Source organism: Nomia melanderi, chromosome 1 (assembly GCF_051020985.1).
Source record: "Nomia melanderi isolate GNS246 chromosome 1, iyNomMela1, whole genome shotgun sequence".
NCBI classification, from domain to species: domain Eukaryota; kingdom Metazoa; phylum Arthropoda; class Insecta; order Hymenoptera; family Halictidae; genus Nomia; species Nomia melanderi.
Window position 1 is genome coordinate 21,660,934 of NC_134999.1, and position 10,904 is coordinate 21,671,837.

Sequence of the window (10,904 nt, forward strand, 5' to 3'; positions counted from 1 at the left end):
TCGCACAACTGTAAAATCGAAGCGCGGGTCGCGTAGGGAACAGCGTGCCGCGGAAGAGAAAACATTGGAACGAAGAAACGGGCGTGTTCCTCCCGTCGTTGTCGTCGGTGATGATCGGTTGATTCGTTTCAGACGAACGGAGGACAAACGCCTCGCTGCTTGCGCCGAGCAGACTCGGGGATGCCCCACGACGAGTTGACGCCTCGCTCGGATTCCTCCAACTCACCGCCGTTGGAGGGAGCGGGCGGCGGCAGCGGAGCTGGCTCGGTGGCCGGGCACAGCAACGGGAGCAGCCACAGCGAAACCTCGTCGAGCGGAGTGCACAGCAACGCGAGCAACGCCAGTAACGCCAGTAACGCGAGCAACGCCAGCTGCCAACGACGAGCGACCAGCGTCGACGACTTGACCGGCGAGCATCGAGTCGGCGAGGAGCCGCGAGAACAATGGCGCAGCTGTTCCTTGCAGCGGGGCGTTCAACCACCGACGGCCGTCACCGGTACCTTTTCGTCGCCGACGGGCCGACCCGGTGCCACCGGCGGTGGCCATTCTTTCGCACCGTCGCACTACGCGAATCACGTGTCGTTGCTGGCGAACGCGAACGCAAACGCAAGCGCGAACGCAAACGCGAACGCGAACGTGAACGCGAACGCGACCGCGATCTTCAGCGACGCGGTTCCCGGCTCCGGATCCGGCTCCGTTTCTCTGACCGTCACCGTCTCCGGCTCCGGAGCCAGCTCCGGCTCCAGTTCCAGTTCCGGTCCAATTCCCGGTTCCGGCACCGGCACCCCTTGTTCGGCCGTTATTCTCGAGAATCCGAACGAAGCGACGGTCGTCATCAGACGCAAATTATCGAGGACGAAGCTAACGGAACCGTTGAACCCGAACGAAGAGCCGTTTGGTCGTTCGACGAACATGAGAATGACGTCGTTCACGGAGAGCAACGACATTCGGGTGCACGCTTCGTCCGCCACGTTGCCTCATTACCCGACCCAACCGATCGTCACCTACCCCCATTGCTCGACCATGCCGTTGCCCCACGTGTCCCACGCGAGCGTCGCGGGCTCGCACATGAGCGGGTCGAGCGGCAGCTGCGGGTCCGTGCCTCGGCACGCGTACGTCGCGCATCCCCCGCAGATGCACTCGAGCACGGTCCCAGCGCACACGACGTTGCCCTCGCACCATAACGGCGTTAGACTTTTGCACCCGGTACCGGCCAACAATCCCTTCGTCAAGCGATTCCCACCCGTCCCGCTGCACGCGCAAACTTGGGCTCTTCCGGGTCACCACACGTTCCCTCAGACACCGCAGACGAACGGCAAGCTGTCGGTGGCTGCTCAAATCAGGCAAACCGACCGCGACTCGGCCAACTTCTCCATGGCCAGCAGCGGCGATTCGGACACGTGTTTACCTCATTAGAATTCACTCGCGTATCATCCCATCCCGTCCCATTCCATGCCATTCCTTCGCATTACACCGCATCGCGTCACGTCGCATTCTAGGTAGATTTTTCATAGACTCTTTCGAAGGAAACGACCACCGCAAACTTGTCGAACGAACAAAAGGTTTATCGCGCGATAGTTGTTTCAATGCTACCCGGACTTCTATATCCTCGAATGAGAAAGATTGCTTTTCGCGTCTACCGGACGCACGGTTACATATCAAACACATTTCTGTTTCACCGAAGCGGAGAACGCGGATCGACCAAAGTAAAGGTCTATTTTTAATACGGTCGCGACTCTTTACCAAATGTTCATCATATCAACCGTTTCCCGATGCTTCGACCAATAATTAAGACGAATATCGAAAGTGGATTTTTCCCGATATCGACGACCGTGAAAACGCGCTTGACAATAGAACGCGAGTATCGTCTCGTTGCAAACATATCTCGCGAGTTTAGGACCCCGTTTCTCGTTCATCGTCGGATGCGAGCACTCGAAAACTGTTCCCCCCCTTCGGGATTGAATTTCAACTGCGAGCGATCCGCTAATTTCGATGCGATCGGGCGAAGCCAATCGGAAACGCGATGCGGTAGACGATGCGCGATACTCTTACCGAATAATCGATTTTCCGGTTAATTATAATACTCGACTGTAATACTCGCGATTTGCTTTTAGAAATCACTAGCATCCGAGATTTCCAAGTAACCCTCGAAAACGGCGCACGAATCGTGTGTCGTTCGATTCTTTACAAATACCTCTCATTATTATTACTATTATTATTATTATCTTTACCACTACTACTACTATTGTTACTACTACTACTACTACTACTATTACTACTACTATTACTACTACTACTACTACTACTGCTACTACTACTACTACACTGCTACTACTGCTACTACTATTACTACTGCTACTACTACTACTACTATTAATACTATTAATACTACTATTAGTTCTTCCATCTCCGAGGACTGTATATCTCGACTATCGCCAACATCCGATAATCTAAGGGATGGTGAGAATATCTTGGCATCTTCTGTGATTGGTTCCGGAGTTAGTGGTTTTAACAGTTTGACAGATTCGGCGGATTTCCGTTCCAAGAATGCAGTAGCCATACATCTGGATTATTATGAAATTCTGGTGTAGCGGTTAACCGCGCGCACCGCTGGTAACAGAAAAACGGTATATTTCTCATGAATCGGATGACACCACGGGAACGTTATTTCTTTTCTTTCGCCGACTCGTTAGACGTATACGCGATCCATTCGAGACTTTCGAGGCCAGAAATACCGCGGCGAATGGTCGTTCGATTTTCCAGGCGCATAGACATGTCCATTATCGATCATCATCGGGTTTCCGAGAATTTCCTGATACTCGTAGGTCTTACTCGGCGAGTCCTTGCTACGGTACGCCAGGTACGACGTTCCGACTGGGTGATAACTAATTAGTTACTTTAATCGGTCAGTTGATCGATTAAAGAAACGATACACTGGAGAAATCAGTGAAGCGCTTAGGCAGATGCAGAGAAAGTGGTAGACGGAATCGAGTTCGTATTTTCAGACTCGTAGGTCTTGAATTACGATCAGGTATTCTGCCTATACCTATAATTAAGGATCCGATAACTCGCTTTTCGCGCGTGCTGTCTCGCCCAACATTTTCGCTGCTATTTCTTCCGGTTTAAACTCCTTTCCCGACAGCTGTTCCGTGCGCGCGAGCGCGTGTTCGGACGAAGATTCGGGGACGGCGTTTAAAAGCGGAAGCAAAATGTAAACGAAGGAAAACTAGGTTGTAAAGCGGATCGATGCGACGCCGGTCGCACGGTCCGATAACGTTAGACGAGATCGGCACGCGACGGCTACTTAGGAAAGATTAAGGGAACGACTACTGCCATTAATTACGAAGATCTAGGGATCTCTATTATATAGGTATTTACTTTTTCGATCGACTGCCACGTTGTTTCGTTCTTTCGCGGATTCACGGGGGTCAACGTTTACGGGCGTCGATGCGTTTCGCTTTCTTCCACCGCAACTTCCTCCCGCGCCAATGCTCGTAACGTACGCGATTTTACTTTAGTTTTCCAGCTCTGCAAGTATCTTCGAAGACGCGTGAGACGATGAGCGCGCGATATACCGGTCGAATGCGTCCGACCACGTACACGCATACGCTGTCGTGCAATGCATCAACGTCGCGCCAATATCCTTCACCGAGAAGCGATTCGGAATGGCCCGAAGCCCCTTTCGACCGATCGAACAACCTACGCGTGCGTTTTTGCGTCTACGTTCGCGTCCACGCTTGCGTTCGCGTTTGCGTTTGCGTTTGCGTTTGCGAATCGACGCGACGAGACTCGTCGTCTTTGCTCGTTATCGACATTTCAAGTTGGTGTTTCGCGCTTCGACGATAAAGCGAAAGGACATGTACAACGAACGTATTCTTCGTGTTTTTCTTTCGTCGGGGGATGGCTACGATAACAGGAACAGAGGTTTTTCACGCGCGTACGCTTGTAGCAAATCGTGACGCATTTAAAAAACAGATGATAGTATTTTTGTGAGCGATCTTTACAAACGATTCGGTGTGCACACGCAATAACGAGAGTAACGCGGCACGGTAACAAAGATAAACCACACGAAACTTTTAGAGGAAAACGTAAATGCGATGCACGTTTGTGTTAGTCGAGAGGAATTAGAGGATTTTCTATTACATTAGAAACGCTGCTCAAAGAGACGCGAAGGAACAAAGAGTATCTTTATTTTCAAGAATTTTCTAACCGTCGTGAACGGAGTGAGTGTCGTAGTGCTAGAAAACTCGGAGAATCCCACAGGACACGCGTAACTGCTGGCACGTTGCGGTAGACGCGTTTTCCGAAGTATCCCGAGCGAAGATGGAATCAAGATCGTAGTCGACTTCGAATCACGTGCAAATCGATTGTACAGGTGTCTCCTTTAGACGTGATCGAGTACAGCCGAGTCGAGTAGATGTTTAAATCGTAATCACATGTATTTTTTATGCACTTTTTGCGCTAACGAAACCGACCAAGTCGATCGATTTTACGCAACGCGAACGCGCGTCGAACAATCAAATGCGTTCGGCTGCGGATCTATTTTCGAATAGTGTTATGATTCGTCGATTGGCGTCGATCCCTTATTTCCCATGGAACGTCACCCTCACCTCCCCCAGTGCGTCCCGTTCAACGGCCAGGCCCCGATCGCAATGCCGATTCGGTAACGGACCGGACACGAACGAAACATCTCTTGTCTCTCTGATTTTGTTCACGGACGGATCGTGAGCGATGCCTTGTCGCGTGCTACACCTCGGACGCATCGCGGCCTCGGCCATTCGAATAGATTATGCGAGAGAACCCCGGCAACTTTTATACCTCGGTAGGATCGGATAGTTAGTTTCAATTTTTTCGCGAGAAAATACAAAAAAGCAGAGAAAAAAACAAAGATTCGAATTTATTCTTCTATGATCGAAAGCATCGAAACAAATGCAGTCAAAGCTTTATAATGTCGACGAAGAACACGGGAAAGCGTAGCAGAGCATAGCGTAGCTTAACGTAGCGTAGCTTAACGTAGCGTAGCTTAACGTAGCGTAGGAAAGCAAAGAGCAAAGGAAAGAAAGGAATATTCCTAAAATACGATTGCGCGTGTACGTGCTTTTTCTTCCTGCTGGTGCGCGAAGGCGCGGAAAGCTGTTGAAACGCGAATCGGTTCCGTTCGTTGATTAGGCGCCACTCGGCATTATTCTATGGTTCCGGCAGATCAGACGGCAACGCGAGCGAATTCGATTCTCGGGGATCGGTTCGCTCGTTGATCGGGCAAAATAATAAAGCTTTCACTGTACTTGTATATTTTTCCATGCGAACTTTACGCGTATCGATAATACTTGAGAGAAACTTGATTCCATCTTTGCTCATAGTTGATAAAATCGCCCATCGGCGGTTGACATTTATGGGCATGAAGCGAGGGAAACTAAATGCGGAGATAGGGGGCAGGATTTTGAACGCGACCGTTTCGAACGGCCGAGTTACCGCGAATCGACCAATTCTATCGTAAATTCCGGAGCGGCGTGCGCATGTAACGAAACACTGTTAGTTGCGGATTCGTTGAAAGATCGCCATGCGGTGCCGATCGTCGTACATATCGCGACGGTTCGGGTAAACGCGAACCGTCTGATCGTTCGGTGATGGACGATAATCAGCAATATCGGCGGCAAGAATGTTTGTATCGAGAAAGGCGGTGAGAAAGTTCGGTGAAAAGCGGACGATCGGGCCAGTGCCGTCTCTCGCGAAGGCATATTTTTTTACCGTTTACCGTTCGGCGTTCAACGTTTAACGTTCGACGTTCGACGTCGGTCAGCTACCGAACTCTGTTCGTTTTAGATTCAGCTAGAAGTTTAGATTCAGCCCGCAACAAACATACATATGTACTTGTACGTAATATCGAGGAAGAAGGCATTGACTTCTTCAAAGAATACTCGGAGAATATCGGTTCCGCGCGGACCTCCTGGCCGACTGCTCGCGACTAGAGCGATTATTCTCCGGCCGCGAACGGTGGATACGAAATAATAAAAGAACGAGTGAGATAGATGTACGTAGAAATAAGAATGTGTGCGTGTGATACGATTAACCGCGGCGTGGTGGAAACGGACGGACGGGCAAGCAGGTAGAAACTGATCCGGTTATCCTATATTCATACGAGATGATACCCTCGAAACGTGTAAATAGGTAGAGGTCGAGTCGAGGAGAAAGGCGAATGATACGAAGCGAGAATGATTGTAAGCGAACAATTCAGCGAACATGTACGAATAATTGTATAAAGACTGATTAGACTAGCCTTGGTATTTATTCGAATACACACAGGTAACCGCTATCGCTTTGCGCGCTCTCGAATACACGTACGCAGAGACAGGCGCGCGCGCGCACACCCACACTCGCAGGACTCGGAGACAGTATACAGAAGACGGAAGACGGAAGACGGAAGACGCGCGCGTACATACAGGTACACGGAGCACGATACCAAAGGTACTTTCGACCAAACTCCATTTTTCTCTTGTTCTTTGACTCCCGTATATCGCCGGCCGCGTCCTATCGCGCCATATTGATATTCGCCATGTTCATAGTCGCCATATTCGCCGCAGTCGTACAGAATCACGGTGTCGAGGTAGTACGAGTAGATGGATGGTAACCGCAAGAATTGCCTCGTCGCTCGGTTCGACGCGAGCGGTCGGACCGACGACGGGAAAGCACGTCGGTCGACGCGATTACGTGGATTGGCAATAGCGAGTGCTCGCGGGGCCTGTCTTCTTGCCAGGCGTACCGCGTTCGCGCGGTCCACCGAGAAAGGAAGAACCGAAACCGTCGAGCTCCGTCGGAACACCAGTGACGCTTGCACGGCCGAATCAAAGAGAAACAGAAAAATGGTCAGCGCGGTTCCAACAGCGACACATTATTATCGTCGCGACGTATCAATATTACCCGATGCAACGTATAAACGAAGAAATTAGATGTAAACTTTGTATATTCATTTACCGAGAGAATAAAGGTAAATTACTCGACGATATTCAGCAGGGGCGGTGAAACTTGCGGTGAAAAGCTCACGACAACCCCTTGTTCCGGTTGGACGAGAATGAAACGCATACGACTTTTAATACGCATCGATTCTTTTATTGGTTCAACTGAACGTATTCTTCTAAACATATCCGAATGCGCGCGCGCTAAGTTCTACTTCGCATTTATTCCAGTGAACGGTGCGTTCGAGTTCAAAGAAGCAACATCTCTCCCCGAACTGCTGGACGCGCAACTGATTCTTGCAGAACGTGATGCGCGTAAACAGACAATATACATGTGTGTATTTGCATACGCATCGAGTGCATACGCACGCAGCAATTTAGGCCCTGTTTATACCGCTACGCGTGCCCGTTTACTCTTAGTATAAATAGTCTACCTACGAGGCTGCACGTGTATACCTAGGTATCGGTATTTTGGTATACGCGCGTGTACGTTCCTATCGTTCGCGTCGTTCCTTCGACTGCACGTTTCTCGCAATGTGTCCATGTACAGCGCGTGTACAGTACGTTTCGTTTATCTCATATATTTCATGTTCATATATGTATATGTATATATATATATATATATGTATGTATATATATATATATTTATACTCGATTCTTCATCAAGTTGGTAAAACAATTATTTACATAACGTTGTAATAAGCTATTACTATGACTAGACGTATTGACGTTTCAGGATAATTCTGGAAATATGTATAACAACGACAAGAGACGTTAACAGAGGGAGTCCCGAGTTGCGATCCTGCAGGAATTGATGTCGGTCGCCTTTTATCGCCTTTTCTATCGCCTCGTTATTGTTGTTTCCACAGGTTCGTTGTACGAGTCTTATACTTTCATCGTGTCACCGTGAAACGTTGGACGCGCGCAATACCCGTTGCACGCGCTGCGCGTTCACGCGATAAATGTTAGACAATTTGTTCGTTGATCGTTTACCTAACTTGAAACTAAATCTACTTGCTTTCACCTATACAGAGATAGTATAAAATGCTATGCGACTCTACGCGTATCTACTCATACTCCAATTCTATCGGATGGTACGCGGAACGTTTGGCTCTCGATTACATCGCCCATCGATTCAATCCCTGCGGAGCTACTTAGAATTAGTTAGAAGCGATCCGCGAATTTCTTCGTCTATTATTCGACTGCGAACCGTTACAAAATTACAAACACGAAAGGTATAGAAAAATATATTGGTCTGGGTTCATGTAGAGAGCTGTGCTGAGAGGTGTATCTCTATCGAGTGCGAGATGATTGGCAATACAATCGTAGATACAACGTTCGAAAAGATCGCGAACCGCGAGAAATAAACCTTTTCAGAAATCCGTTCGATCGACTAATGAATCGCTAGAAATTGTCAACCGTAAACTGTAAACCGTCAACTGTAAATCGTAAACTCTAAATTGTAAAATGTAAAATGTAAACAGAGAATTTCTCGGGCATTCCCTCTCATTAATCGCAGGTACGCGGACGTATTGACTCGACGAAGACAAAATATATGTATTGCGTAGAGGAAGAAGGAGGCATTCGTGAAACTTACCTACTTTGTCGCAGCTAAGCTAAACGCACATTCTACGATATTATATATTACGTAGTATCGGAATATCTGAGAGCGTATGCACGCGCGGGGCGCCTATGTGTCGCATACTATATATAGTATAGATCACAATATAAAATCTACGGTTATACAACAGTCAACAATGAATGTTTGTCGGGACATCGATTAAACATCGATTAAAAAAGGTGCGTCGTTTATGCTGTCTATCGACGACATATACTTTCCGATCCTGTACAGTGTCAGGCAACTCGACGATTTTCGCTTGTTCACCGTTCGAAAATTGGTGGACCCCGATAGCTAGACAGCGACAGGTAAGAGAAAAGGACGGGCAAAACCAGAATCTCTTGTTATCATCGTATATTGACTTTGATTTACGAGCTACGCGTGTTAAGGGCACCGAGAAATTGATCGCCGTTATTCTAACGCACTTCAGGCTAAATCTAAACTATTATACCGCTACGAGTTACCCCCCACCATGGTAACCAATTACGATTCACTACTTGCACCAATTTCCGAACACTCTTCGGAGCACGGTCCCATCGAACGACCGACGTCGTCAGGTGAACAACCGATTTTAGGAGAAGACGGTTCAATCCACGGAAGGAGAAACTAAACGCGACAATCGGAACAGATTGAACAATACTCGGAAACACGTTCCTCGTGATCCGCTTGGAGAATCGACGAATTCGATCGCGACTGCGTTATCGTTTCTCTTGGACGCTGTCGCGAGTGACGAGGCTCGCAAATTACAAATTGCCTCGAACGATTCCGACTGTGATCTCTGATTGCGAGCTCGTAACCGTAACCGTTACCGTCGATGCATTCGCAACCCGTCGAGATCCGATCAGACCGGACACACCATGTTTCGCAGAATAATACGATCACATGTACAATAGTGACAGTTGACCGTTCCGAGCGTCAACAATAACGAATACAAGCAGCGAACAAACACCTCAATCGTTCGATAATCGTAAACACGCAACTTTCCTGTTCTATCCTTATACTCTCGTATGCGCACAGATAACGCAGCGTCGCGCACATGCACGCTGAAGCATCTGCGCGATCCTCGAGATCCCTTGACGAATCGCGTGTCAGACTGTCGCCGCCCGCTCCGACCGACTTTCGAATTGCGTCCCTGCGACGTTCGTCGCGACGCAACGAGCCATCAACGAAACAGTCGTCGTAGTAAACGATGAATACTTTGCAATGAAAACTACATCTCCGCGCGCTAGTTTTCCTCGCTGGAAGAATAAAAAGTTGCCTCTTATGGTCTCGGTTAGGTGTCCGCCGCACACCGGAATCCATCTCCCGATGCACTACCCCTCTCCGGCGATCCGGGATGCGATCGAAACCTCGGAGGATCCCGTCGACGGATCTACGTCGCGATTCCATCTATTCACCGTCTTCGAATCCGAGCGGATCTCAAGGAACGTGCAGCGGAACGCTGTAGATACTTTCATCGGATAAGGCTGCGTAAATTATTGTCTTTTTCGTTACTGTTCGTGCTCGTTCGACAATCGTGTTGTTTTCATCTTTCCGTTACATTTCCCACTTTTCGACAGATTCATTCCCATTTGTCCAACTCGAAACGAACAACTTGCGTTGGTTGGTTCATTCGTTCGTTGCACCCGGCGCGATAATATTATCACTAGTAGAGACAGATATTCCCTTTAATCGCGGAATTCAGACGTACATGGAATATTTCCGAGCACCGTAGATTCACATCTTGTCGAGTGCACGCCTCTCGCATCCTTTCCTCGTTCTTTCCTTCTTTCCTTCCATCCTCCCCTCCTTCGATGCTCCGGAATTTTTGTTCTCTTTGTTCAAAGGAATATTTGTACGATGAAACTAGATAACAGTCGGTGTCTTTATCATTGACACCCCTAATTGTTCCAGTGATTTGTCGTTAAAAAAAAGGAAAAAGAAGACCAACAGAATCTACGGAAAATAGAGTTTTCGAGGATCGCTCGAACTGTTTTCAAGACGGATATATCACCGCGTCGCGTCGTTTCGTTAGTTTCGATCGCAAATATTTACATCGACACAGTCGTATGAAAAAGTAATGATCGAAAGTCGCTAATTAAACGCAAGTATGTAGGATCGAGAGATCGGTGAACGCGCATCACAGTAAAAAAACGTTGTCGTCGCTAGAAGAATATCGTTAGTAGAGGACACGGTGGTACCAACACGCTGGCAAACTATCTCGTTCGAGTCGACGATTTCTGCAACTTCCACCATCACATCGAAGATGCAAACTATCCGATCGATCCGAGTGCCCCTATTCAATTGTACCGCTACCGATTCTAGACTGTAGTAAGTTACTATTTAACAATCGC

The 10,904-nt window shown here is 48.3% G+C and overlaps 1 protein-coding gene across 4 annotated transcripts in view; it reads left to right on the forward strand.

Moving 5' to 3' along the window:
• tinc (transmembrane protein tincar) overlaps positions 1 to 9,358 on the forward strand; it is a 34,413-nt gene extending 25,055 nt beyond the window's left edge. For all 4 annotated transcript variants that reach the window (XM_076369381.1, XM_076369386.1, XM_076369380.1 and 1 more), the window contains one exon: positions 133 to 9,358. In XM_076369381.1, the coding sequence (XP_076225496.1) occupies positions 133 to 1,416 (1,284 nt within the window). In that variant the 3' untranslated portion in view covers positions 1,417 to 9,358. The remainder of the gene's footprint in view (positions 1 to 132) is intronic.
• The last annotated feature ends 1,546 nt before the right edge of the window (positions 9,359 to 10,904 follow it).